The sequence below is a fragment of the Fulmarus glacialis genome, unplaced genomic scaffold, assembly GCF_000690835.1.
Source record: "Fulmarus glacialis isolate BGI_N327 unplaced genomic scaffold, ASM69083v1 scaffold6220, whole genome shotgun sequence".
NCBI lineage: Eukaryota > Metazoa > Chordata > Aves > Procellariiformes > Procellariidae > Fulmarus > Fulmarus glacialis.
In genome coordinates this window covers 6,575-33,553 of record NW_009189449.1, presented here as the reverse complement: position 1 = coordinate 33,553, position 26,979 = coordinate 6,575, and the positions used below count along the sequence as shown (strand labels likewise).

Here is a 26,979-nt window from a genome sequence, read left to right as displayed (position 1 = left end):
GTACTGTTATATGTATGCATCTCCCTGGCTAGGTATTTGACTTACTCTTCTATGTAATACACCTAGAACTGATTGACAGAGATGATCACATAACGTTAATTTTTCAAACTTACAAATTTTCAGCCTGTTTTGCAGTTCACAGTGCTCCAGCCAGAGCAGATGCCCATCTCTACCGTTCTGAGACTGTCCCTATAGCTGCTGCAAAGATACAATTTTCTTACTTTCTTAGAAGAATGCAGTGTGTTTTGAGATCATGACTAGAATATAGATGACTTTTAGCCTCCAACCATCTTGCCACATTGATGCAGTGGCAGTGATGATCCAAAGAGTAAATTGTGCTCTGAGATTGTAGCAGTAACTTGAAAAGACAGTATTTAATCGGGTTGATATTTTTCCCTTACAGGCTTTTATGTGCATGTAAGAATCGCTACTGTCATGCATTTGAACAACCATTCATGTGTTTACAGTATATTCATCATAATCATGTATTTCTAACCTAACACACAGTGTAAAAATAAAAATACTTAGAAAATAATTATGTCATTTCACTTCATGAAATTTGCTCTTTTAAAATGAGCATAAAATGATTAAATTATACCCTCTAACAACTCTATTCAAAGCCAAAAATACCATGGCTTAGAACAAGGTATTAATTAGAACAGTCTTCAAAGTTTAAATCATTAGCTTATACTTCTCCTTGAACTATGAAAAGCTCGTGGCAAAGACAAGTTCTTCATTCATCTGTGCATAGGAACACTTCTAAAAACCCAAACGTGAAGAAAAATTGCTAAGCTTTGTTTTTGGGAACATTTGTTTTAATATTGGAATGTCCTAGAACGCAGTAATTGATTGAAGTTATATAGGGCTCGGCCGGTCTGTGTCCAGCGCTGGATCTTGTTGGAGGGATCCTATGTAAGCCATGAAGCTGTTGTTCTGATGGCCCCAGTCATAGTAGTCTGGAGAGAAACTTAAAAAGAAAACAGAAGAATTAGTGACTGGCAGGTTGGTTGTGTAGATACCTGGTTAGCGAATGTGGGCAAAATGCAATCTACGTAGATGTAGTTCTCACACTGAAGTGCAAAAGTAAAAAAAAGCAAAACCCCAACCAGGGGTTCAGGCTGCTATTTGTTTTTCTGATCTGTCAATTATTTTGGCCCAAGTGTTCTCAACTCACTGTTTCCTGATTCTTCTAGTTCACTAAGGACTCTCCCCTTTCTGCTTCGCTAATCCAGAAGATGTTTGAAAGCCCTAGAAACGGTGCTGCTAATCCATGCCAAATCCTAGCACTGCAAGGGCCTGTCAGAGACAGACCTAAACCTCCTGTGTCCATGTGCAAGGGACGGGCACTTGGTTAGCAGCTCCGGCACGCTGGCTTTTCTCCCACGAGCAGCATGAGTCAACGCACGTGGCTGGTTTTTGCCCGTGTTACCGGTGTGGCTGGTGTCCTCGTGCCTCTGTGCGGATGGGAGGGTGCCCCTAGCTCTAGGCTGGATACCAGCCTGAGGTGCCCCACCTCCAGCATCCTCAATGGGTTTAGTTACTATGTGAAAAACTAACGCAGGGGTAGGATGACTGATAACTGTAAATAGTGAATATCCAACTTTATTGAATCATGGTTTGGGCTCAGAGACAGTGACTACACAATCTTAGCTAAATGAGTGACAAGAACTAGATCTGGGTATGTTAGCTACAGCTAGCAAGTTAGCCTTCCTTTTAAGATGACTGATTGTACTAATCTACTATTAGCATACTGTAGATACAGGAAGAAGCAAATGAGTAACAGGTGACTGAGCCTCCTTTCAGGGCAGGATAGCGTCCTTGCAGTGCCTTTCCTCCTCCGCGTTGGGTGCTACCATTCTTGCTGTGAACTGCTCCTTCCTGGAAGGGAATCCTTACCTAAAGCTCACAGTTACACAGAGAAAACAGGGTTTTTTTGTGCCAGTTCTGGGTTGTGTGGGATTTCGACAGTTAGGTGGATTCACATAAGCTTTCAGCAAGTGGGAAAGCAAATGCCCCCTCCATTTCAGGCACACCCCAAGACATTTAGCCATGTTACAGGGCAACCTAAGTTGAGAGGCTTCTCGCTACCACCATCACAAGCTGCTGCCTGCGCTATCGGGCTTTTCCTTCTTCTCCCTGAAGACAGGGAGACAGCTGTTTTTCTAAGTTGCCTTGCTCACACACTTAAACTAGTAAATGGCACTTCTTAGGCCACTCTTGGAGGAAACAGAGGGTGAAACATGCAACCCAAAAATCTGACCTGAGTTTTTCAAAAAGCGGCATGCTGTTACAATTCTTAAATTATGTAACCGTTTTCATTCTCGTGTCCTTGCAGTCTCTGTGGGGCCCTTGGATCCCCACAGTCACTCGGTGCTGCCTTTCCACTTCAGCTTCCCCTCGCCCCCTGGAATTTATGCAGCAATTGGAGCTAGACAATTTATATTAGTCTTCTGCAGTATGTGAGAGTTCTTTCTCCTCCAATTTCTGTTACAGGAAGCAAGTGGTTCCCTCTTGTATCTCACCTGCCCTGTGCCCCCTGTGGTGCAATATTCCATGCTAGATCATCATCACTGTCGTATCTGCGAGGGTTGTCAAAGAAATAAGATCTGGGACTGAAGCCATGGCTTGGGACCATTCCTGCGTTGGCCTGAGGGAAGGGAAACCTCGGTCAGTACTCGCAACAGATAGATAAACTGCTTGGTGCCTGAATTCTTAAAGAAGTCACTGCAGACTTACCTCCTGGCTTCCAAAAATAAACCCGGCAATTTTACATTTGCTGTAGACAACAGAACTTTTTTTGCATTTTCTGTTCTTCTCCACCAGTGTAGTGATAGTCTACTGATCTTAATGGCTTTTCTTTTTCCTTCCTTATAGCTAACAGATACGACCCATTTCCGAAACCACCCTCCAGTATGCATTTAACCTGTCTGCTGAGTTCCTGTCCATCCTGGACACTTTGTGCTTTTAGCTAACTGACTTGAGGTGAGCAGTAGGGAAGCAGCTGAGGAGCTGAAGGATACAAAACACCTAAAGAGATTTGGTTTTACCTCCCACATTTGTAACCCTCCCTCCTGGTGTGTTACGTCCCTTGCCTCAGGAACTGATCATGCTGAATCTTGGCACCCTGCCTAATGAAACCACAGCTGAAAAGCCCCTTAGGACCTCTCTGAGCAATTTCAGTATCTACCCTACAGTGCTGTCAGGGTCAAATCCCAAGGAAAGGTCCTTTGATAAAACAGGGAAAGGGGTGTACATGTAACTCCTTCATTTACAAAGCATTTTGCTTTTATTTCCCTATGAATCAAAACAGAAAACACAAGATTCAAAAGGTCAGTTTGATTCTGGAAACAGTGCAGAGGGACATCTAGGACCCAGCTGAACCTCTTCCACTGATCCACTGCTTCCATCCCCAGTGAACAGGGTTCCCTGCACCTGCGGATAAGCCAGGATGACACCTTCTCCTTGGCCTTAAGTAGGAGGGCAGTTTAATCTCCCCCTATTTTTTAGATGTTAAATAACTTTGACAAAAATGAAGTAAAAATAGGTCCATCTCTGCCATCTCCCCATTTCCAACCTTTGTCTGGCTGAAGGTATGGCAAGGCAAAGGACCACACACCGCAGTTACCCCGTGTCAGCACCAAAGGAGACAGCTCATTCCAGGCTATAACCGCCTGTGGAGTGGAGCTTTACATTTGAACAGAGTTGAATGCAGGCTGCCTCTACTCAAACTTTTTGTTTCTGAAGTCCTGAATGAAATGCAAAACCAAAGAACAACAATTTCTTGGGATTGTTCCTTATTAAAACTAAAGAACATTTTGGATTTTTACTAAATCAGAGTCGTTGTCAAGATTTTTTAACTAAAAGAGGGTTTGTTTTAATTCTAACCCCATGCTTTCTGGCCAAATATTTTCAACCACTGGACCATTTTAAACTTAACTGCTGTAACAGTTAGCCTACTGAACACATTAGATTAAAGTCCTGTGGCCCTTGGTCTCCCTCTTGTGGCATGCTTGCACTGAAGTTCAGTTTTGCCTTCATTTTTTGTTTCTTTCTAACACTGTTGTTTCCAGTTTTTCTCTTACCATGATATTGTTTAGCATAAATATTTGTCTTGTGTAGAAAAAAATCCATATATGACCTATCCACTATGAAAGATAATGTCTATCTTAAAAAAGGTGTCCATAAAATAAGTGATATCAGTGATTGGCTCTTCTGAACTGTATCTTTATGAAGTTGGAGATTTAAGGCTTTCTGCAAATCACAGTGCAGAAATATAATGTTATACGTGTTACTGCAGTGCTCTTTGACTTGTAAGAGAATGCTGCCTGTTTGACTCCATTTGAGCTCTCGTTTGAGTAGGATTCTAAGTTTTTATGTGATCAGCTTTTTGAAAGGAGAGATTGGACCACATCCCTTATTTTCATTCTCTTGTGAATTTCTCCCACACTATCCAAATTTGACCACCAGGCCCAGCCTTACTCAACTCACTTTAAATAAAATGAGATCTCTCTGTGGTCGCTTTTTAGAAGAGCAGCACCACTGGACTGTACTTTAAAAACATTTCTTCTCTTTGCAGTTGTCCTGTCTAACTCCTAAGCAGGAGTGGGGCTGAGATTTTTTTTGTGATGGACACTGAGGTCCACAGGGTTTTTTAGTCTGATGTCAGGTATCACAGGTGAACAGTAAGAAGGGCTTTATACAGGTGGGGATTTGTTACTTCCTTGTTCAGCTTGGCTTTATCAGTGTCTCTGAAACCTGCAGGTGAGAATAAAACCCATCGCCTTCTCTAAAAAGTTATTCTATTAATTGCTTCTCTTACTTGTGAATTTACCATTCATATCCTTCTTGGGGAATATTAGCTTTGGTTTGGCTTGGCCTATAAAAACAGAGACATTACCCTGGTAATCCTAGTGTAAGGCTGATATTCCCCATGTGCCTGTCAACCAGCATATCCTATGCTAACCTGGAAACGTTGCCTACAGCTATAAAAAGATGTTTGTCCATCTATTAACTACCCAGATATTAAGGATGCTTACAGAGAATTATCCTTACAAATCACACCTTAATCTCTGCTCTGCTGAAACAGCAAACAAAAATGTCAGCAGGTGCTTATTATGGCTATTGGTCTTTGGCAATTGGAAACAATTCAATGGATACAGGGCTGAAATAATTCAATCTATTATTTCATACATGCCTTTGAACAGTTAGCACACAACTATTTTCACTGCTATGTGATGAAAGATCCCGGTTTTGGATAACAAAAACTCCTTTGCTACTGACTCCAGTGAAGTACCGTATTAACCCAAAGGGAAGATGTCCCTAAATTTAAGAAGTTTCCTGATTTTTAAGGTAAACTGCTTGAGAAACACCTTGTCTTCCTTCTGGGTAAATATGATGAGTTTCTCTCACGAGGACTTAGTATAAAGAAGTGGGAAGTTTGCATTGCTTTTATTCTGCCAAGGACACATTGAAAGAAGAGAAGTCAAAACATGAAGAAGCAAACCTCCCTCATAAGTTGAGCCCTCCAGACCTGCCTGAACTTTACATTAACAAATACACTAACAAATTCCACTTACTAGATCTTTTGTAGGGTTTCGGACACGGAAGAAATACACAACCAAGGAAGTAGGCAAGAGCTCCCAGATGAAAAGGATCACACCGAACACTATGTAACCTGCGTCTCCCAATTGACATTTCAGATCTGCCTGTTGAAAAGTCAAAGAGAAAAGTTTTTAAAAATAAGGATAGCAGCTAATTTAGAAGGTGCTGGAGGCAACACATCTTCTTATGAAGACCTAAATTTAAGTGGCTGAAATGCTTGACAACATGGCCAGAAATTCCATCCAGTAAAGCTAGATTAATCCGGCTAATGATTAAAGGCATACTAAAAAAAAATCAATATTCTATCTTGTTGGGTACTTTCCTTTTACCTTTCTTCCTCCCTCCTTCTCCTCCTCCTATCTTTCCTTCAGCAAAATAAAAGTTTAATGCAGGGGTCTTCCCAGTCTAAGAGCCTGGCAAGCAACCATTTGATCAAGTGATCAAATCAAGGTAATGAGAAACTATTTTTCCAGTCCTTTTCCAGGCGGGAATAATATGTGGAGGAACAATCAATGCCCAGGTCTTCAAGGGCATTGCTGGCAATCTGGCTTTAAAAAATTAAGGCTTGGATCCCTTCAAATTGGTGCACATTGTTATCTTGAATAACCATGTTGTTACTCTAGCATTAGCTTTGAATGACTCTCTAGATTTCCCCTCCACCACTCACCATAGTTGCAGAGGGCAAATCCTGTCCTTTCATGTGTTTTGTACAGGAGAGAAAAAGGTAATGTTTCTGACAGGTGACCTGAGGCAGTACCACAGTACAAACTTTGGGCTATACTTTTAAAAGTGACTCTTGATTCTGGTACCAAATTGAGTACCTCCTCCTTAGTTCCAAGCCCTTTACATATGGCTCAAATCATTTACCCCAAAATCCAGGCAACCTTAATGCCACAAGTCAGATCAGATGTTCAAAAATCAGTAGTTGTGACCTAAGGCCTAAAGCATTCCACTGAGCTTCCTATGAACAACCTCTGCCTCCACGGGGGAAACGGGACCAAATATTCTGGCCATAAAGTTCCAGCCCGTTACTCCAGACTACAGGAGTCAGCACAAGAAGTGCCCCCTGCAAGGGGTCGGCGGCAGCAGCAGCAACACTCCAGGCCCCAACAACAGGAGGGAAAATGTTTGATTCAGGAAATGAAGCACAACCTAGTGCCCTTCTGCTTAAAACCTGTGTCTTCTAATCACATGGAGTGGCACCACCTGGCTGCACTCCTCTTCTCCGCACCGCAGCAGGGTTGATTAGTGGTCCCTTGACCATACTCAACTAACTCGTAATGAGGTCCTCTGGGCAATCCTACCCTACTTTTTACTTCTTATTTACAGGTTTATCTACTGCTCAACAGAAAATTGTTAATGGCTCCAGGTTTGCTTGGCCACCCTGGCAACACAAGGCCCTTGCATGGCTGGGAACACTGCTTTTGGTCTGCAGGTGCTTGCTGAGAGGGTGGGGAGATATCACGTGTCTGCGATTTTGAGGCCAAACAAAATGTACTCATGGTCCAGACCCAGGCCTGCCATTTTGCCCAGCCTTGACAGAGCAGGAAAACTACTGGGACCTAACTATGTGCTTCCAAGCAGGGAAAGGGGCTGGATGCCCAAATTTCATAATATTCTACGAAGAATTCCTTTAGTGTTTTTATCACTGTTAGTTGTCAATCCTAATTGTCAATTGCAATTAAAGGTTCGGAAGAATCATAGTCTTATCCTCAAAGGTATCACACTAATGACAAAATTCAGGTAAATAACTCCACAGCCCTGGATGGCAATGGGAGATTTGATTATGACTTTAGAACTGAGCATTTCAGTGGAAACAGTACTGTTTTTCTACTTCTCTAAGTCCAGTACATTCTTTCTAATGGACAAAACACCTGTCTTCTTTTAATAAAAGGATTTTTTTTTTAACGATAAAATCAAGGTAAATAAAAGATTGCTTTTTTAAAAATTATTTGGCTAGCGGTTACTTCTTTCTTTTAGCACTGGGCTTTTTTTTTCCGCCTTACACTGAAATTACCAGAAATCTGTATTCCTGGAGCAAAACAATCTCAGTGCACTGAATAAAAGAAAAAAATAATAGGATTTTAATATATTAATTCCTCTTGTCATAACATTTAGGAAATCAGCCATCACATACATAATGAGTTTTTCTCACTAGCAAATATTGTCATACTTGCCTGATCTGATACGTTGTACCAATCGTAATCAAAAGAATTGACTTTCTTGGTTTGGGAAAACGATAAGATGAACAAGTTGTAACAGGCTCGTGAGGTATAAAGTAGTATAACAGTCACTCCTATACTTGTCACCTGACAGACAGATGAGCCCTGGAAGAGATTTAAACACAGGTTATTACTCAAAAGGGCAGTTGACAAGAACATTGCTCTGCATGAACTTAGAGGATGCATGCTACTCTGCCTAATGCGGCTGACTTTTCTCTTTGCTTCTTTGATCAGTGTTTCCTATACTACATATATTCCTGTATTTTATCAGTACAGTGGTTTCCAGGCAATGGTAGCAGTTCCAGCCCTTACCAAGATGGGCTGCAACTAATTCCTACAACTTATTGTACAAGTGCTATTTTCAGAGCAATCAAAACACGTAAGAACTACACTTGGTATCAGATGGAGCAAGAGAATTCAGCCTTCAGCTGTGCGTTAGCTATAGAGCATCATGTATCAGATGCTGGCTAGCTAGCATGATGCAACCTTGCATCTTTTTACAGCTGCTTGCTGTGCACCTATTTCCTGAGTACAGAGCAGATCGCAACAGTCAGCAGTTAAACACAGCACAGACAGGAACAGAACATCCTGCCTTACCTAATGTCAACACAGAGGAGACAAAGTGGAAGCACGGCCTAGGGGCAGGGTGACCATGGCAGGGCAGTCTGTGAGTGGGAGCTTGGGCACAAGGGGAGGAATGAGACTGTAAAGTGTGAAATCAGAACAGTTCCTAAGCCCTAGGAATGGACAGAGCAGGGGAAAGAGCCTAATCCAGTGTGAGGAATAAGTGAGACACCTGACCACTGTGTCAGGTGGGGAGGGTCACCGAGGGGGGCTGAGATTCCAGCACAGGAGTTGTTGTAGCAGCAAGAAAGGAAGGCATACAGGAGCCATGGCTACAGGGTTCAGTGTGAGTCTGATCACAGAGGCAGGCAGATGTACAAAAATGGGACTGGCTTTGAAGGAAGAAGCTCAAAGTAAACTCTGTGCAGTTGGCTCTGGAATAGTGCTTTGCACAGCCACAGGAGGAAAGATGGGTTAAAGCGCTGTGTGCTTTTAGGGGAGCAAAATACCTGGCAGTCATGTGCTTCATAAGCCCTGCCCTCTCCCTCTCCTGGCAGAAACACACACCACGAAGATGGACTCCTTTCATCTGTGTGAGAGAGAGAGGCCAAGAGGGAAGTTGCTCCTCCCCTCACAGGACCTTTTACGCCAGTGCAGGAGACAGGAAGGTCTGCACCCTATTCCCTGCACTTACTCGCTTCCAGGTTTGCAGCCAAGGAGCAGAGGTCCAAAGCGCTGTGGCAGGTGCAGCACAGACATAACAGAATGGCTGTCAGGGAAAGTCACCAGGTCACCATGTCCTGAATCCCTGGCCTTCAGGAGGCTACCAGGGCCCCTCTGCTGCTCACCCACACTGGTGGCTATTGTCCCTGAGGCTCTGCCAGCCAAGCTCCTCTAGCTGGGTGTTCTCTGATGGGTGTCAGTAAAGAGGAGCTCAGGGAGTAGTCAGAAAAGCTTGCAGAAAACTAGCTTGCCTGTTTTCCCAGCAAAATAATATTCATTCAGGGAACAGACAGGCTTGGGAGTATTACAAAATCCCCAGTGCAGTCAACCTCTCTGACTGACTTCCTGCTTAAAGCACACTGGAACTACCACTGCCTACCAGGCCATAACCTGCAGCCATGTCAGGAGTGAGCCAAGAGCCTGCTGCTATACGGGAATTGAAGCCCGATACATAGTAGGCAGTGGTGAAAGCTGTGGCAAGACCAGCAAGCAGGAAACGCCACAAAGAGGAAGTGTTCGCTAGGCACTTCTCTATTCTCCTTCAGTACTAGCAAGTCAGTGATGCTGTCATGGAAACCGAGGGTGAGAGAGCAGAGAGAAGCTGCTGACTGGCACATACCATATCCCAGCTCAGTGGCATTTACAGACTGGGGATAGCAGAAGTGAAGAGCAGAATGGGGTCAGTTATTTCCCTTTCCCTACATAGGTTTCCCTACGTAGTTGTCATTCTTTAATAGTTAAATATGCTAGAGATTTAACAAACTTCAATCCCACCAAGTACAAAAAAGGGGGTAAAAGTGTCCTGGTTTTGCTGCCAGTCAAATATACTTAGCGGCTTGGGGAAGGGAGAGCTCAGCACTAAAAGTAAAGCCAGAGGAATCCTTTTTCAGTCACAGGCCCCTACAGAAAAGAGGGGGAGCCCCGAGTTTGCAGCATGTCCCACTACATGATGCTTCTGGCCAGCACAGAACTGTCCCAAGTCGGCACCTAAGGGCAGGGCTGTGCACGTCCTTGTGCTGTCATAGCCTTGGCACAGAAAACCAGGCCGGTCCCGCACGCCGGGTCATGGAGGTGAATGTGTTTTCACATGTGGTCAGAAGATACGTGCCAGCAGATGGGAGATGCAAATAAAAGGCTGCCAGTACCGATGCCTATCTACATGCACCGCAGAGCACGCGTGTGCCTCCAACACTACTTCTATCATATCACTGCAGAGAAAGGATTTTCCTTCTTTAGCTAGTTTTTTCAGCACAACAGTAGCAGATTGAACCAGGATGTTTTTTCACTGCCAGCTCCAGATATCTGTTTCCCTAAGTATGTGTAGTCAAATCCTACTGGATAGTCCCCAGAGGAACTCCCATTTCAGGTCAGCAGAAAGGAGCAAAGCACTCTTTAATTCCATTTCCACATTCAAACTTTCATCAGCTGAGAGTTCTGTCCTTTCCTGTCTGCAATAATGTTAGTTTGTTTGGTTTTTGTGAAATAGCTTGAAGTAAAGAAGATCAAGTTTCCTGCAGGAGGAGGAAACGGAACAAAGTAATCTACCAAACCCCCCTTAGGTTAACACTGCTTTGTTACAGAGATTTACGCTCCTGTGATTTGCAGCAGTAGAAAAACTTTTCTCACTAGTAAAAAATAATCCATTGCCCATGCCCTTTGGTCAGCAAGTGACAGGCTGGAAAGAAACAAAACAAACTAAGCTGTGTTTTTAAATCTTCTAATCAGCCCTGAACTTTCAGTTGTTGTGCGGTATGGCCAGATTTGATTAAACAGGAAAAGTACTCCTTTCATCTGATTAAATAAATGGAGAGAGGAATTTTATTCTAAGATTTTCTAAATAGTAGATGAAAGTTACATTTTTGAAAGGTTTGTTGTGGTAAAAGTAATGTGCTATTGGTTAAACTAATAATTTATTTTAAGATTTAACTATTTACTGCAAACACAAGGACCTCTGAAAGCCCTGTTTCATTATTTGTAAGTATAAACCACCTTCACTGATTTTATAATAAACACTACAGATTTACGTGATACCGCCCAACACCTTGAACACTGAATGTGTCCAAAGCTGTAAACTTAACAATATTTCTTTAAAGAACATTTTTTAGAGTAATATGAGAGACTTTTTCCCCCTTCTTCCCATTTGGCTGAATTTATAATGCATTAAGTCATTTAAAACACATTCTCATTTTCTATAGGACAGTATGCAAATGTATAAAGGGAGATTAATATTCCTCTATCTGGCTTATCTTCAGCATGCTGCTACCTTAAACATTTAACTTAATCAGTCAATAATCGGACAAGCTGAAGGATCCCGAAATATAGGCCACTTCTATGTAGCAGTACTGAAATGAAGTGGCCTTCAGACAGGGATCTGGAGAAAGAAGTATCCACTTGAAAAACAGCTGTGAGAAACTCCAGCCAATAAGTTGTGTAAACTCTGCCTCAAAAATACATATTTTGGGGTCACTGGTGTTAGCCAAAAGCATCCTTGCTAGCACTTAGTATTTAATTCATACACTGAGCAGGATGGCCAGCCAAGCACAAGCTGTGAAGTTTAAGGCCTCCAGCTCTCAGGGGATCTAAAGAACTGTGTGGCTTTGCCTCACACTGCCTTTGTCTCTCAGAAGGTACTTGAAAAGAACTGAAAATGTACCTTACCTTGGACTCCAAGTAAATGTTGGCTAAAGACATCTTGGAAATCTTATACAGGCAGATGGAGAGTGAAACAGCGCACAGCACAAATAACGTGTCATTAATTGCCACCCGGACAGAGACAATGACTTTTCTCTCTGAATTCTGTGTCCTCACCAATACTGCACATGTTAAATTCACCAAGAGGAAGAGGAGACTTATGAAAAGAGAAGCCAGGTAGAGGGGCAACCTGGGAGAGTGAGGAGAAAACAGTTTTAGCGACATTGTTCAGCAAGTGTCAGTCATGAGATGGAAGTTGCACTCTGAGCAATGAAAGCTGCAGTGTTGGGCTGCCACAGCTGACAGAGTGACCAGTCACCTGAGCCCAAAACAAAGTGCTCCAGATTGCTGGAGAGATTAACTTCGCTTATTTCAAACCTGTTTTTACAGTTACACAATAAGCTGTAAGTAAAGAAACGAATATCACGCAGCAAAACATGGAAGAGTGTTTGCAGCAGAAATACAACAGCACAGTTCTTAAAAACTACTTAAAAGACACATGTTCTTTCTTAGAGCGTGTACTTCATATACAGCACAAACCCTCTGACTACTCACTGATAGGAGAAACCTTGCAAAAGGTTGAGTTGCCTGGAATGGACTGGTTTTGATCATGGTTTTACTACACCACCACTGCCATGAGAAGCATCACTGACTGCTGATGTTTGCCATCAGATTTCATATGCCCCTTCCCTGGAAGTGTTCAAGGCCAGGTTGGATGGGGCTTTGAGCAATCTGGTCTAGTGGAAGGTGTCCCTGCCCATGGCAAGGGGGTTGGAACTAGATGATCCTTAAGGTCCCTTCCAATCCAAACCATTCTATGATTCTACGATTCTATGATACTAAATTAGGGAAGTGTCTAACAGTAGGAAAAATCTCTGAGATACTGGTTCCCCAGCATCTTTGTCTGTCCCTTTTCCTAAATAACTTGGTCATGGGCAACCTCCTGAAAGAAACATAAAGAAATTTAAATATGCATATTGATTCTGGGTTGGCATTTTTCCATCTATGCCAGGCAAAAGATTCATTTGCACAACCACATGAGCAGAGCCGGAACAGAAATGTGACAGACAGAAGCCCAGAAGCTGGACTGGTTTTCTCCATCTGTTTTTTCCCACCTACCCAGCACTGATACCTGCAATATAAGTATACCACTTACTCAAGAAAAGCTGCTTCTAATTCCTCTTTACTCCTACACACAGCTGTGGAGCTTTTCACTTAAAAAAAAAAAAAAAAGAAAAAAAAAGCAGCATGTTTCCATTTCAGGTGTTTGCTTACTTCATTATCATTGCTGACCAAGGCAATTACTGATAAGGGTCATAATTTGCAGTCACTGAACAGCAGGTTTTGGTCACAGCTTTTCATGCCTGCTGGGAACTTTGAATTTGGCTGACAACAAACATCCAGACTGTCCCTGAGGAATCAAATTCTGATTGTTTAAAAATACTTTATCCAATGGTGATCTTTTTCTTTCACACATTCATATACTTTTGGGATAGCATCAACGCAGCTACAAAGCTGAAGCATAGCCGGCTGTTTTTCAGAGGGCAAGAAGGAAGGGATATACCTTTGAGACTTTTAAAATGTGTAACAGGGAGAACTGAAAGCCTAAAAGTCCCTGCTTGTGAATCAGTGCCCTTCTTTCCAGCTATATCTGGCAGTGAGCAAGGACGCTGTCTTTTCCTTGCCAGTCATGGAAATTCCCTCTCAGGGGGAAGATTGTGCTCATTCTTAACCTTCCAGGGCAGGGCTCTGTTTTTAAGATAAGCAGCTAGAGGTAGTTCCTTTAAACCTCACAGCCTAATGCTGGAAGCACTTAGCTGAAGCTCCTCTCTCACATAGCTTCCTCTGGAGAATGCAGTTCCCAGTTGTAGTGGTGGTACACTTACAGCTTTTATTAATATCTCAAAAGTCTTTATGTGACAGTCATGTGTCTTCCTTTCCTTCCCCTCCCAAAGCCTATTTAATAGTCTCATCTCTGCTTCCCCATTGTAGTGCAGGTAAAATATTCTTGTGGGGTTTGGGCTTATGAGGAAAGGTATGCTCTTACATGCTGCCTGCTTGCAGGACAGTAAGTACATGCTCTCTTTTTGCTCAGCTTAGTTAGAGGGACCTTCTGCTTCAGCACAGCCTGCATGCCCTTGATGCCGGCTTGCAACCAGCAAGGCTTAGAGGCTTCCAGGCCAGGCTCCTCCTTGACCGAGTTTAGCAAAAAAAAAGCACTGTCACGCTGTCATGCCCACACACTCCCATACGTGCCAGGGTGACCTGTCATGGCCAGTCAGTTGTGCAGCTCTTCACATAATGATCTTCCATCCCCCTTATTGACATGATGTGGCTGGGGAAATGGCTGGCTGTTTTGACAATAGAAGCATTGTTGCTGAACTTTTGAATAAGCACTGATGGAGATGCAGGCTGTGTCTCTCAGGGCAGTTTTAGGGTCTCTGCAGCTGCAAAAAGCATTCCTAACTCACTTAAAGGCAGAATGTATCCTTACAGCTCAACTACAGGGGCACCTACAAAGCATGAATAAGCATATGGGGTTTTTTAGAAAACAGAAAGGCAGGGCAGGAGAGGTGCTTCCAGATTGCACCAGTGACTGTCCAAAAGCCTATTGTGCCTAATCCCCATTTGGGGGCTAGTCCCTTAAAAGGAGCTGTGTGTAATCTGGCTTGGTCGGGGAAGGCACATGCCAGGGTGTTCTGTTCTTTCTCTGCCAGGCTGGATGCACCCCTAAGTTTTTCTTTGAGCTTAAAATAAAACTTCAGATGAATGCTGTGAGTTTTGCCTTGTTTAACAGGAAAATCTGTTGGAAACTACTGCATTTGGTATGTGGTTTCCTTAGAAACCATACAGTGTCTAAGGCTCATGTGTAACAAGACATGCACACACAGCATAGCAAGCCTCATCCAAACCCAGTGACTGTAAGAAATCCCCAAGCCCAGGGAGACGTGCAGAAGGACTGTTTAAATATGAAGTTGGGCTGGCATAGGCTTCACCTTGAGCTCTTTTGCCACAGTAACTAACATCATGAAGGCTGTGCTGAGTAAAGTTTGCTTAAGATTCTGGATCTCTGATAGGATTTTATCAATTTTTTCCCTATATGAAATGATTCTGATTTCTGAGACCTGTGCCAATACATAGACCACAGTCCTACCTCTCTGTTGCCCTGTTTATGTTGCCATTATCTATTGCAGAAATGCCAATACCAGGCAATAAGGTCTGACACTTATTAAAGAAAATGAGGAAAAAGAAATCAAAAAGTGAACATTCAGCAGTGAAGAAAAATCAAATTCAGTAAGTGCAGACTCCAGCCCCTGTCCGGCTGATCTTTCTATCATCCATCTCTCCATCAGGATTTGAGCAACATGATCTAATGAAAGATGTCCCTGCCCTTGGGACGGGCTTGAACTAGATGATCTTTAAAGGTCCCTTCCAACCCAAACCACCCTGTGATTCTATGATCTTTCACTAGCCTGTTATAATTAAGATTCAGAACCTCCGCTGTGGATGTGCACGTATTACACCAGTTGCCCTGTAAATGATAGCAAACAAGGTCAGCTTTATTTATATGGCTCTTTTACACAGGCTAACCACGTTCATGCTAAGAGATCTAGATATTAAAACAAAACACTTTACCAACAGAGCTGAATAAGAGAGAAAAGGCTAGACCAGATCCAAGAGTGATCTGTTTTAGAAATGCAGTAGGCAAGAGTCAGGGTGGACATGGAGCTGTTGTGGGGAGAGTGGTCTGTGCATGAGTAATTCCAGTCACATGTTTTGTATTGGGGAACACTCCAAGAGCTACATGCAGGGTGCTTCATAGGCATTGACTAAATATCACAAGCTCCCTTTGCTTGAAGAAAGACATTTTCAAGCAGTTTTCAGGAATAAAATCTTGCCACAAACATCAGTAACAGATGAGGTTCAAAGCTTCTACCTCTCACCCCTAAAGCCAGCCAGAAACATGTTCACAGACCTGCCCTATACCATCCTAACCTGCAGCCCAGGCTTTGTGCAAAACCTTCCTCTTTGCTCCTCTTGCCTATACATACCATCGGGGGCAGGCATGCTTGCATTGGGGGCTGGCTGGGGACCTGGCTGATGTGTGCTGTGCTTATCTGCCAGCCCATACTCCTGGATTTCCTTCCCACAAAAACCAGAGAGCAAAGCCGGGTGAATGTATTTGTATGCCACAGTGTTTACCAGGGAGCATCCAGCTCTTTCCCCTTGCGGTTTGGGATGTGGCCAAGGTATGCACACAGACCCACTAACTTGAAAGCATTCCTGAGGCCACCAAAATAGATGCAGCCTCTCTGTTCCCATCCTGACAATTTCTGCATCAGCTGCAGTTCAGCGTGGAGTCCACATCCCTCAGTCAGCCATCACACCCTGCGTGTCCCACACCCTCACCAGCCCAAGAACAGCCCACCCCAAGCCTGCTCTCACTGTAATGCCATTCTACCAAACACAGTTTCTGAAGCACTTGCTCCAGATCATCGCCTCTCCAGCTGTATCAAAATATAATTGGAGAACAAACTTTCCAGAGCACGGACAATGTTAATATTTGACCTGTTGATACAGTACTGTGTTCTCCTGAACAGTCAGCAAATAACAGATTTCAGTTTCAAATTACTCTGCTTTCCTGTCCTGACTTCAGATTGTAAATTTGAATGGAGACAACCTCTCTCTCTTCCCTTGTCTGAACATTGCCGCGACTGAGACTTAAGGCATTGTCACAATAAACATTAATTTATTGAGCTCTTCCTCAGCTTTCTGGACATTACTGCCTTTTGGGGAGCTTTCAAGTAATTCCTGACAATCCCTCCTGCTCAACAAGATCCCAAACAAATCCCTCCACCTAAATGCAAAGCTACCATAACCTCAACTCTATGGAGTCCGGGGAGGTTATCTGTGAGCTCCCAAACACTCTTTCCCTTCACAACTCTTCTCTCATCTTCCCAAAACTTTTGAGTCTTTTATTACCACTGACCTCACGGATTAATACATACCCAGTCCCACTCATTCCTACCACAATAAATACATTGCTGTGCTACCTTTACCAAAGCACTGGATCTGAATTCACCTAGCAATACAACTGTTAAGAACCTGTAAACAAACCATCAGGGTGAGTTCCCTTCACAACTCTTCTCTCATCTTCCCAAAACTTTTGAGTCTTTTATTACCACTGACCTCACGGATTAATACATACCCAGTCCCACTCATTCCTACCACAATAAATACATTGCTGTGCTACCTTTACCAAAGCACTGGATCTGAATTCACCTAGCAATACAACTGTTAAGAACCTGTAAACAAACCATCAGGGTGAGTGTTTTCTGCTTGCATATGAAATATTTGCCTTTAAAATATGTGAATGTCTAAAAATGGTGCTTGTGTTGGGAAATGACACAGACTTCTAAGTGGCATAGGAAGAAGCTGGCCTCAGACCCATCATCATAAAACATTGGTATATAAATATGAATAGCTGAGATATAAGTGCCATATTATCAAAAATGTAGTGTTTCTCAAAGAGCGTGGCTATTCTTCTTTACCACATTGAATGTTTGCATAGTTCTTACCTGTATTTCAGTAGCTCTGGGGAATATTTTGACTTAGCTTTGAAAATCACCTGCAAAACACAAAAATATTGCATCGAACATAGGATACATGTAAGTAAAGAAAGACGCTGTGATCCGCAGAAATCCTGCCTCACAAGTCACAAGAAATGTAATGATAGGTTTCATTAGATAAAAGTTTTGCATGTATTGCTTATCCATGGCAGGCAAGCTCTAAGCAAAGTATTAAAACCCCTCAGCAGACGGTCACAATGTACTTGTGTACAAATTGTCTACACCATTATTTTCACTTACTCTGGCTTGTGAATAAGATCCTTTATATCAATATTCACAAGAGGACCAATGCCAGTATAATCATAAAGGCAAGTAATTAGTAGGCTCTTATATGACCTAACAGTACATCTCTCACGTAGACCAGCTCGTACCGGCATATTGGGTCAGATGCTCTATTCACATGAAGAGCCTGTCATAATACCCTGGCCTGAAATTGGATATATATGTTTGTATCCATGTTACATTGCCAAAAGGATGCCATCGAGAACCAAACTCATTGTTTTACTCTGAGGTATATTTGGCTTCTGCTGACTGTCTGTTCACTATACAACAATATGCATTTTTACAGAGAGATAACTCATGCCCAGTAGTTACCTTGCTGTAACAGGAAAGACAAAATACTGACATATTTTCTGCAATGTAGCTAGGTAATAACAGTCACAGGTGTTTAACCACCATCAGAAATTATACAAAAATACATTAGCATATTTTATATCTTATTTATTAAAAAAATTACAGGGAAGCATCACTGCTTTTTCATAAGCTAACATGGTTTCCAAACACACTCAGTTTACAAATGTTCATTTAAATCAACACCGAAGCACATTGATTGCTAGTATTACAAAAAAACATGCTGTATGACTTATTCTGGGTTGTTTCCTAATTGTTTTCTCCTCAAGTTCTCCTGCCTTATCCATTTCACTGGGTTTTGCATGCCCTTTAGTATAGTTTGCATAATATTTGCTATGATTATCCTGCTTTCCCAAGGAAACAGGACTTACATGATCATTACGTATGTGTAGGCATGTATCTGCCTGTTTATCTATCCCCCCACTAATCTTAAAATACTCGGGTCAGAGAACTGATGGAAAAATACTTAAAGCATCAAAGACATGATTCTTTATCACCCCCCTAAAAATTAGTGACCCAACAGAAGGAAAGAATCCTATAAATGCATCTGATACATGACTTCTGTGAGGAGAACCCTCCATAATGATCCTACACATCACCCAGTATGAGAGAGTCTGCATAGCAAAGTATTGTAAGAAATGCCCCAGTTATGGAAACAGCTCGAAGTCAAGCATGAGACATAGATCTGGAGAAAATCAGGCTTCACTTGTTCCAGCGCTCCTGGAACAACTTGTCATTTAACTCCTATTCACCATAAACAGCTGCCTTGACATGGAAATTATTTTTGTGATGCATCAGCCTACTTAGCACTAGCTGAACCAGCAGAGAACACTGAGCTTTTCAGCAGGCCCTAGAAAAATAACAGCTGAGAATAAAATTGAAAAGTTGGGGGAAAAAATCTCTAAACATATTCTGCAACCATTTATACTGTTTTCAAATAGTTAACATCTCTGGCAGTATCCCTTACAGAAGATTCTTGTGATTCATTCTCCAAATTCCTGGCTCATAAATTCTCACAGGAGTTCAGGAGGAAGTTTTATGTTGTTTTACTTAGTTGCTACTGAAAGAAGAGGTACAAGAGGCTTGTGAATGTTCTGCATTTCTGTGGTGCACAAAGAGGGGCTGTCAGTTTTTAGAGAAGAGATGGGGTTCAAAATACTTCCCGTACGCTTTTTGTACAAGACTTGTTGCCTACCCTGCTTATTCTGGAAGACACTGTGGGCAAGCAGGCGGGAACAGATTCCTGACCTCAATGAAACTAAACAAGTAAAACTTGTCTCTAGGGCCATTCCACAATCCTCACCTGTTCTGAGTAGCACTTACTCACACATATTGTACCGTTAATTTTGACAGCTTTCAGGAGTAGCGCTGAACAGAAGTGTTTAGAGCCTGTGCAAAGAACTGCACAACACAAGCAATTTGCAGTGGGCAATGAGTTGTGTTGGGTCCACAAGAAAATCGCAAGTTCCTGAATACCATCTCCTGCGGTTCCCCCAAAATGATCCACTCATTCCTATAATGTCACAGAGCAGTCCTGTCACATGAACCAGTCTGGGGCTGCCCTACCCAGCAAAAGCTCCGTGGATAACTTAGCTAAAACCAAACACGATGTTCCTGATGCAGATCCAGCAGGATTTCCAGACGTGAGATCACCGAAACAGCTGTTACTGTGATTCTACATTTGGTAGACCTGTCCCAGCCGATAAATGCTTCTGAATTTTATCAGAGTAAAACGACTGTTAAGGAAGAAAATAAACACTGCATAGGAAATGGATGCTACATAGAATGAAAGCTACAGTATAAGGCATGGACACTCTTACAAATTCACTGCTAGACAGAAACACAGGTGGCCAAGTTCTGCCGCCTTTGCTTAAACACTGTCGGGGCCTTATTTCATGAGTAGCCTTGCTGGAAGCAATGTGATTGTCACAGAATAAAGGGCTGTTCAGTGGGAGTAAGGATGTCAGAAGCTGATCTCAATATACCTTACATGTGTGGGTGCCGCTTTTTGCTTTTAACAGTCATTTAGCTCCAGAGACGTGTTGCTCAATGGCCCCTCCCCACAACAGTGTTGAGAAAGCTTCCAGTCAATATCTGAGTCATCTAAGCAAGTCTTCCAGCAAACCAGAGCAAACCAGGCTATTCCTAAGAATAGACTAAACAGCAAGCAGAATGCAGACTTTTTAAAAAAGACCTTTCAGAGAGCCCCAAGGTGAACAGCAACACAGAAAACTCAGTGAAATTTCTTGCTAATTTTCTAATGTCTAAAGGGTTACTTTTTCTTCTTAAAAGCGTTTCCACTTTCACTTGTTCTTTAAAGGAGAAATATCCTGTATTGACTCCTTGTTTTTGCCAAAGGACTGGAAACCTCAAATGAGATTCTCACACTCCCTCCTCCACTCCCCTGCGGTATATGTCTGGCTTATAAAACTGCAGCAGTACAAAAGGACTCCAGAAAGCCCTTCATACAGCCAAGGAAAATTTCTGTTGCAGGAACTGATGTAAACAGCTGACCTTAAAGACATTTTACCAGGCCCCAGCAGAGGAGCAGTGGGAATGGCATGGGAGTCCATCAGCAGCTCGGCCGCAGAGAGGTCTGCAGAGCTGCTGGGCAGCAGAGAAGGCAAAGAGTCCAGGCTGCTGTAGCTTAAGAGGTTCCAGCTATGGTTATGAAAGTTAAATCAGGAGCCACTCTGGCCCTGTTAATTACCAATGAAACAGGTGTCAAAGCCAAGTCACATATTCCCAGAGCAAAAGAAAAAGAAAATCTCACTGCAGCAATTTTCAGTCCATGCTCTGATTTAGCTGAACTGACGTGATGGCTGGCACAAACCTCGACTAGTGCTAGCTGATCAATTCACTTCTACAGGAGCCGCAGCTCAGCTGACCAAAAAGCCTCAGGTATGTGTTAAGTGCTTGCATATGTTTCAAGCTGGCCCTCTACACAGGAATGAAGTTCAGCTTTATTTACCAGTTCTCATTTCAAAAGCTCTGTAAGGAGCATAGCGTGTACTTTTCCTTCCTAGTTCCTTTCTTTTCCTTCCCAGTTCCTTTCACCACGGCCCCTCTCCTCCTCTGTCACACTCCATGCAAACTTCTCTTTGTACTCTGAAAATATGCCACAACCTCATGCAGGCCCAGTAACCCTCACCATCAGCACATACACCTTTCCTCTGCTGTATATCTTCCAGTCCCAGGCCTTTCCCCTTTCGCTCTTTCTCCCATGTTCATTCTTTCATTTGGATCAGATTCCCCAAAATATGCAAGTTTTCTCTCCACTTTCTAAACTCTGCACAGTTTGTAGGACCTACAGACATGGGCAACATGACTCACTACCATACTCAGCCTTGTGTAAATTGGTAAAAATAGTCCTGAAAGGACAGGGACCATTGCGGGGCTGGCAGCCACAGTAAACTTGCATGTCTAGCTTTCCTATCAAATTATTTTCTAAGTCAAATGACCTCACTCTTCATGTCAGATGCTGACAGCCAGCCAGTCTGCAGTTGCAATTTGTCTCCTATAGATCCAATACTGAGGGCAACGTTTTACGCCAAACATATTTGCTCATGCTTTACCATCCATAGTTAGACTCCTGTGTAGTTCTATGTACACCTAAAGCATGCTTTAAATTAATAACAAGCTTTATAAGATATGGTGTATTTTGGTGTAAAAAATAAATATTTCTCCTAACTAAAAAGCCCTCTCTGTTCTCTCACTGGTGGTATTACTCTTGAAATGCTATCTCCAGTAATTAGAGGATGAGAAGTTCTCGTAATCTTCTTCCTAGAGCTAACACATCCCCCAGTTCCACTGAGATACACGTAACCTCTCCGAATGCCTGGTGCTGGTTTTACCCCGCCCTGCCAGGCACTTCCAGCACGGCCAGCTCCCCTCTAAACTGTCTTACTCAGCACAATTTCTCTTCATTTGAAAGTCCCTGATTTTATCAGCTCTGCCTGGGAGGCAGGGTAAGCTTCTCAATCTGGATGCCAGAGAAAAGGGAAGGTGGTTACGGAGGAGGAAAGAGAGGTAAATCTGCCTACCAGCCCTTCTCCACCCATACAGCCTCACAGTTCTTTAGCTCATCACCATGTTCCCTAGGTCCTGGAGAAGTTCCCAACCTGATGATTAAACTTACAGCCCACCAAATGGTTTGCTGTGCCTGGCCACAGCGGAGCCCTGGGATTTCCAGCATCCCCTATGGCTCACAGTCTTTGGCCCTGACCTTGTTTTTTGTCTGTAACCTTCCATCCTAGCCTCCCTCCTGCTTCATTTGTACCATGTTCCCCAGGGAAATGTAAAGTCTGAAGCAAACAGGACAAAGCGAAGACCTTCTCTGCCCACCCCTCACACACACCAAAAAAGGCAACTTCTTATTTAATTTCCCAGAGCCTCTTTACACTTTTGCCCACAGCACTGACTGTAAAGCCTGAAGACTCATCTCAGTCTCCCCTTGTCAGGGGCATGGAAGATTTGGCTAGGCAGGACATAAATAAAAGAGTGCCTGAGTCCTGGGATCCTCACTGTTTGGAGTCACTTAAAGTGGAAAATACGTTATTTGCCAAATTACAGTCTTAGCTTTATCAAGCAGCAAAACAAACCTGTGGGAGCTGCAGGTGTGAGGCAAACATATACATGGGCTTTTCGGTCTCTGAAGGTGGAAACACACGTTTCAGCTCCCTATCCTTTGGATCAGGATCAGGGAGCTGCTTTGGCTTGGTACAATGCAGTTACTTGCTGGTGTTGGGCTACTGTTTTATGAAAGTGCCACTGGATCTCATCTTCACTTGAGATTTATTTTAATGACTTCTAAGTAGACAGAGGCTTATCCTGAGAGGGTAGGTCATCTTTTTTTTTTTTCTTTAGAAGAGAATGAATACAGACACAAGATTAATAAATTCTAATAAATTTAGCGCTCTCATTAGAAACCGTACGTATTTTCTGCAGTATGTGATTTCTGAGACGAGCTAATATTATATAAGCCTTATCTGCAGCAGCCTTATCTTCTATTCTGCCATCAAGACCATAGTAAAGGACCCTGAATTTGGCTATTAATCCAAAGATCACCCAGGAGTTGTTCTGAGTTAAAACTAGATTGATTTTTACTTCTCTTTCATCCACTGGTCCCCCACTTTAGCAACCTGCCCCAAGGCATTAGAGCTCTTTCTGCTGTACCTGCTGATGGTCATGTTCAAGTCTGGGAACAACCCCTGCTGTGCTGACGCCATCATGGCTTACTTGTCTTGCTACACATAAAACACAGTCTAAATTTGCATCCCCATTGCTTTGGGATACCTATTGAAAGGAGCATAGTTGTGGCTAACTTTCTGTCAAGTTCAAAGGTGCTTATTATTCTGAAAAATGCCCTCAGGCGCTTGCCAAATGAGTTTTTTTGTTTCGCCAGGAGGATTTGCAATATTTTTGGAATCACTTTTTCTTCTCACAGCTATGTCTAAAAGTTTTCCTAGCAGTGCCACATGTCTGGGTGCTGTACAGCAGATAATAAACACCTGCAAATTCCAGAGACCCATGAGGTCTCTTCCAGTCCTCTGTCCCTGTACTATACATAGATCACTTCTTTCCCTCTAGCTAAGCACCAGTTAAATAGCATGTTTCTCATGCAATAAGACACAGCTGCAGACCCTTCTTGCTTTCCTTCTAGAGAAAAAAGGATAAAAGTTGTTTCTGAACAGGTCTGTGAGGTTATAAGCCATTACTGAAAACAAAATTCTCTCTCCCCACCCCTTTAACACTAGTTCTTGCTTGCCTACTGTGGAAAGCTAGGTGCACATTAAATATACAGTTTCAAGAAGATGCTGAATTTCAAGCCAAACCACCTTTTAATAGTTAGAAGTAAAGAATTAATAACAGTGAATTAAAAATATGTGCACTTATTCTGTGTCTTATATTATATTCCTACAGTGACTGTGCTTGTATTTCTTAAGGCTTTGTTTTGGCTGGGGAGATATTTGAGATGAGATTTCACTGGGAGCAACCAGCTCTAAAGCAAACAACAATACTAATAATATGCCTGTCTACAGCGGCCCACGATCTTTAAAGATTATGACGCACATCACAGACTCTGAAAGTCCCTTGCAGATATTGTTTCAAAAGCCTCACAACAGCTCTTCAAGACAGGTAACTATTACACTCTTTTACAGAGGGGCTCAGAGGAAGATCGTGAGGACTCATGGTGACAAAGCAGAAATTGTCTCAAAGGCAGAACCAATAGCCTTAGCATTTTTTCTGTTTCCAGCCACTGACTTGTACTTCCTGAATGATATCAGCCAGCAATGCCAAAAATAAATTAAAAGGACATACGTGTGCATTCTGTATGCTCTCTTTTTAGATCTTCCTTAGATGAAGGGAATCATTTACCCTCAACGCTAAGCCCCCGAGTGCTGGCACTGTAATGCATATAGTGCAGACTGCTGTGCCCTCTCTGTGCTCATGCCAGCCTCGGCTTCTCTCGGCAAAGAGCAAGGATGCTGCATTCTGCCTCCAGACTTCCACAGCAGCCCTACGTGTGTGTCTGAGGGAAGAATCTGACCTAGGGCTATGACTTAGTCCCAGCTGCTGTGATTGGGGACAGACTGTATGATGATGGACGTTTGCCCCGGGGAACCGCACCATTATCAAATGACTCTCACAATAGCTATGGGATAAAGCATAGGTCACCACATGCCTGAGCTGGATTTGAGTAGCATGTAGATGAAAGGTTCCCATAATCCCTTAATATATCTCAAGTCCCAGGAAGTGGAGCAGGGTGAGTTAGCAGGTGTTTCAGGCACTGAATCCAGAAAAGTAAACCTAAGCACAAAACTGTGTATGTGGTTCTAAGTATTTAATACCCTCTACAACTCAAGTGATCCTCTTACAGGTGTCATGCTTGCCATTGCTGCTTCTTCAGGTCTGGGATGGCAGCTTTCACAAGCAGCCTGATCTCTCCAGCCAGGCTGTTCAGAATTGACAAACCTGTAATCACTACAGAGCACTGTTAAACAGTGTAGGCACTACAGAAGCACCCAGACCCAGGCACCGAGCTGGTTCCAAGTGGGGCACACAGCAACACCCAAAGCGTCCTGAGCACTGCCAGGGGTGCTCCAGCACTGGCTGGTGCTCTCCTGGCCAACTACCCCTGTACTGGGAAAGCGGACTTTGACAAGGGTCATCTGAGTGCAGGCTTGGCTTCCCACTCCAGGCGCCATAGTGGGATTGAGGAGATAGAGAATCCAGTCCCTGCCCTCCCGCAAGCTTCCTGTGAGATCTTAGGCAAGCCCAGCAGCCTTTCTTTGCCTCAGCATGCCAATATCCCATCCCGCAGCCTAGTGCCAAGATACCCAAGCTCACCTAAATACTTGCAAGCAAGTCTAACTGCAGCAACCTGGAGTGCTGTGCAGCCTAACTCATCTGGCTTCTTAGCTGTTCATAGCACAGATACACTCTCAAGACTTCTTTCTGAAATGGAGATACTATTGCCTTTACCCCACTATACAGCTAATTTACCTTTACATCACAGCGTCCTTGAAATAGAGGGTGTATCTCTGTACAGCACTTAGCACTTACTGGGGTCCGGAGTCACTGCTATTTGTGATACAGATAATTACAGGAATTTGGGTCCGCAGCCGGACTCAATCAACAGTTTTGATTGTGATACACAGAACAGAAATCGCACTCAGAAATATGTTAGCCAACTTATGAAAAACTAGGGTGGGAGGTTGCCAGCAAAATTAGAAATTATAGTTCTGACTGCACACAGAGATCAGGTCGGCTAAGCCAGGAGGTTTATGAAGTCTAGTAACAACAATAATAAATAATAATAACAGAACAGTGTTTTGGATGTCCAGTTTTCAAGCTTTCCTATAATTTTTTTTCCCCAACCTTTAAATGAAATGACACCCATTTAATAGACAGTAGATATAATATTTGCCATTCCTGAAATGATCACTTCAGGCTCCAGTTTCATTGTAATACTGACCACTTGCATATAGATCAAAAGTTAAAATTCCCAACTAAATAACTGAAATTTGCTTTTTGCATTGCCAAGGTACATTAGGAAATTACATTTTTCTCATGATTCTTACAAAATAATGCTTTACCATTCTGTCAGATTTAATCAACCAAATATCTGTTGCTTACCTGTGTGAAGTAAAGATTCATCAGGGTCAAGGTGAAAAACTGGAGGCAGACTGGGAAGCAATAGAGAAGCCAGAAGATGAAGGGGCTGAGAGAATTTGCTGTGACAAAGTCTTTGAAGTAAAATGAAAAGAGCACAGTCCTAAGAGAGGCCCAAAACAAGCACAGAAACAGAAAGACAGTTTGGTAACTGAACCTCTTGTGCCTGTAGTGAAGGACCAGCCAGAGCTGGACGTAGATGAACACAAAAAGCAGTGAATAAAAAACAGTATATACAATGGTCAGGCCCAACTTCACATACGGAGGGACAGCTGGCGTCAGGGTCGGCGGAAGGGTGTCATTTTTCAGTGGGTCCCACTCAGGGGCCTCCATTTGATATCAGGAATCCTCAGAATTATTTATTAAGTTTGGCTGCCGCTGTTGCCTCCTCCTCCTTCTCCTTTCATCTTCCTACAGCATAGGAATCAAGAAAATGAAAGAAAACAAGCTGCACTTCCTCTTTGGCAGCTCACTGTGGGCTGGTAGCACATGATCACAATTCAGAATGATTCATTAGGACTGCCTTTGTCAGCAATTGGCAGGGAACAGCTCAGAAAGCTGCCCTTTGCTGATGTTTGTGCACGAATCTTTACCATCCTTAAGAAACAAAGAAATCCACCAGCCCCTGAATGGTTTACTGCTGATTTTTTTCCTGAGGAAAATTATCTGGATTTTAAATTAGTTAAGTAATGTTCTATTTTCTACAAGAAGCAGGTACCTGACATTTTTGCAGCGGCAGCCAC

The 26,979-nt window shown here is 42.9% G+C and overlaps 1 protein-coding gene across 2 annotated transcripts; it reads right to left on the bottom strand.

Annotated features, from left to right (window-relative positions):
• Positions 1-358: 358 nt before the first annotated feature.
• Positions 359-26,712, bottom strand: GPR137B (G protein-coupled receptor 137B). 2 transcript variants are annotated; one of them, XM_009581996.1, is made up of 7 exons: positions 26,201-26,712; positions 17,381-17,430; positions 11,769-11,991; positions 7,779-7,928; positions 5,577-5,705; positions 2,523-2,647; positions 359-967 (listed from the first exon to the last, which is right to left on the bottom strand). In XM_009581996.1, exons 1-7 carry the CDS (start codon positions 26,567-26,569, stop codon positions 856-858), a joined length of 1,158 nt encoding a protein of 385 aa, XP_009580291.1. In that variant the 5' UTR covers positions 26,570-26,712; the 3' UTR covers positions 359-855. The 2 variants fall into 2 exon arrangements, with proteins under 2 accessions (XP_009580291.1, XP_009580300.1); XM_009582005.1 differs by lacking the exon at positions 7,779-7,928 and having other exon boundaries at positions 26,201-26,672.
• Positions 26,713-26,979: the final 267 nt, after the last annotated feature.

What these genes read in the sequence shown, in the direction of transcription:
- GPR137B (XM_009581996.1), bottom strand. Translation starts at nt 26,569, where the DNA reads ATGGAGGCCCCTGAGTGGGACCCACTGAAAAATGACACCCTTCCGCCG. An exon ending in ACATTTACTTGGAGTCCAAG is followed by an intron (nt 7,929 to 11,768) that starts GTAAGGTACATT and finishes AATCTCTTCCAG; the next exon opens with GGCTCATCTGTCTGTCAGGT. An exon ending in GAAACCCTACAAAAGATCTA is followed by an intron (nt 2,648 to 5,576) that starts GTAAGTGGAATT and finishes CCCTTCCCTCAG; the next exon opens with GCCAACGCAGGAATGGTCCC.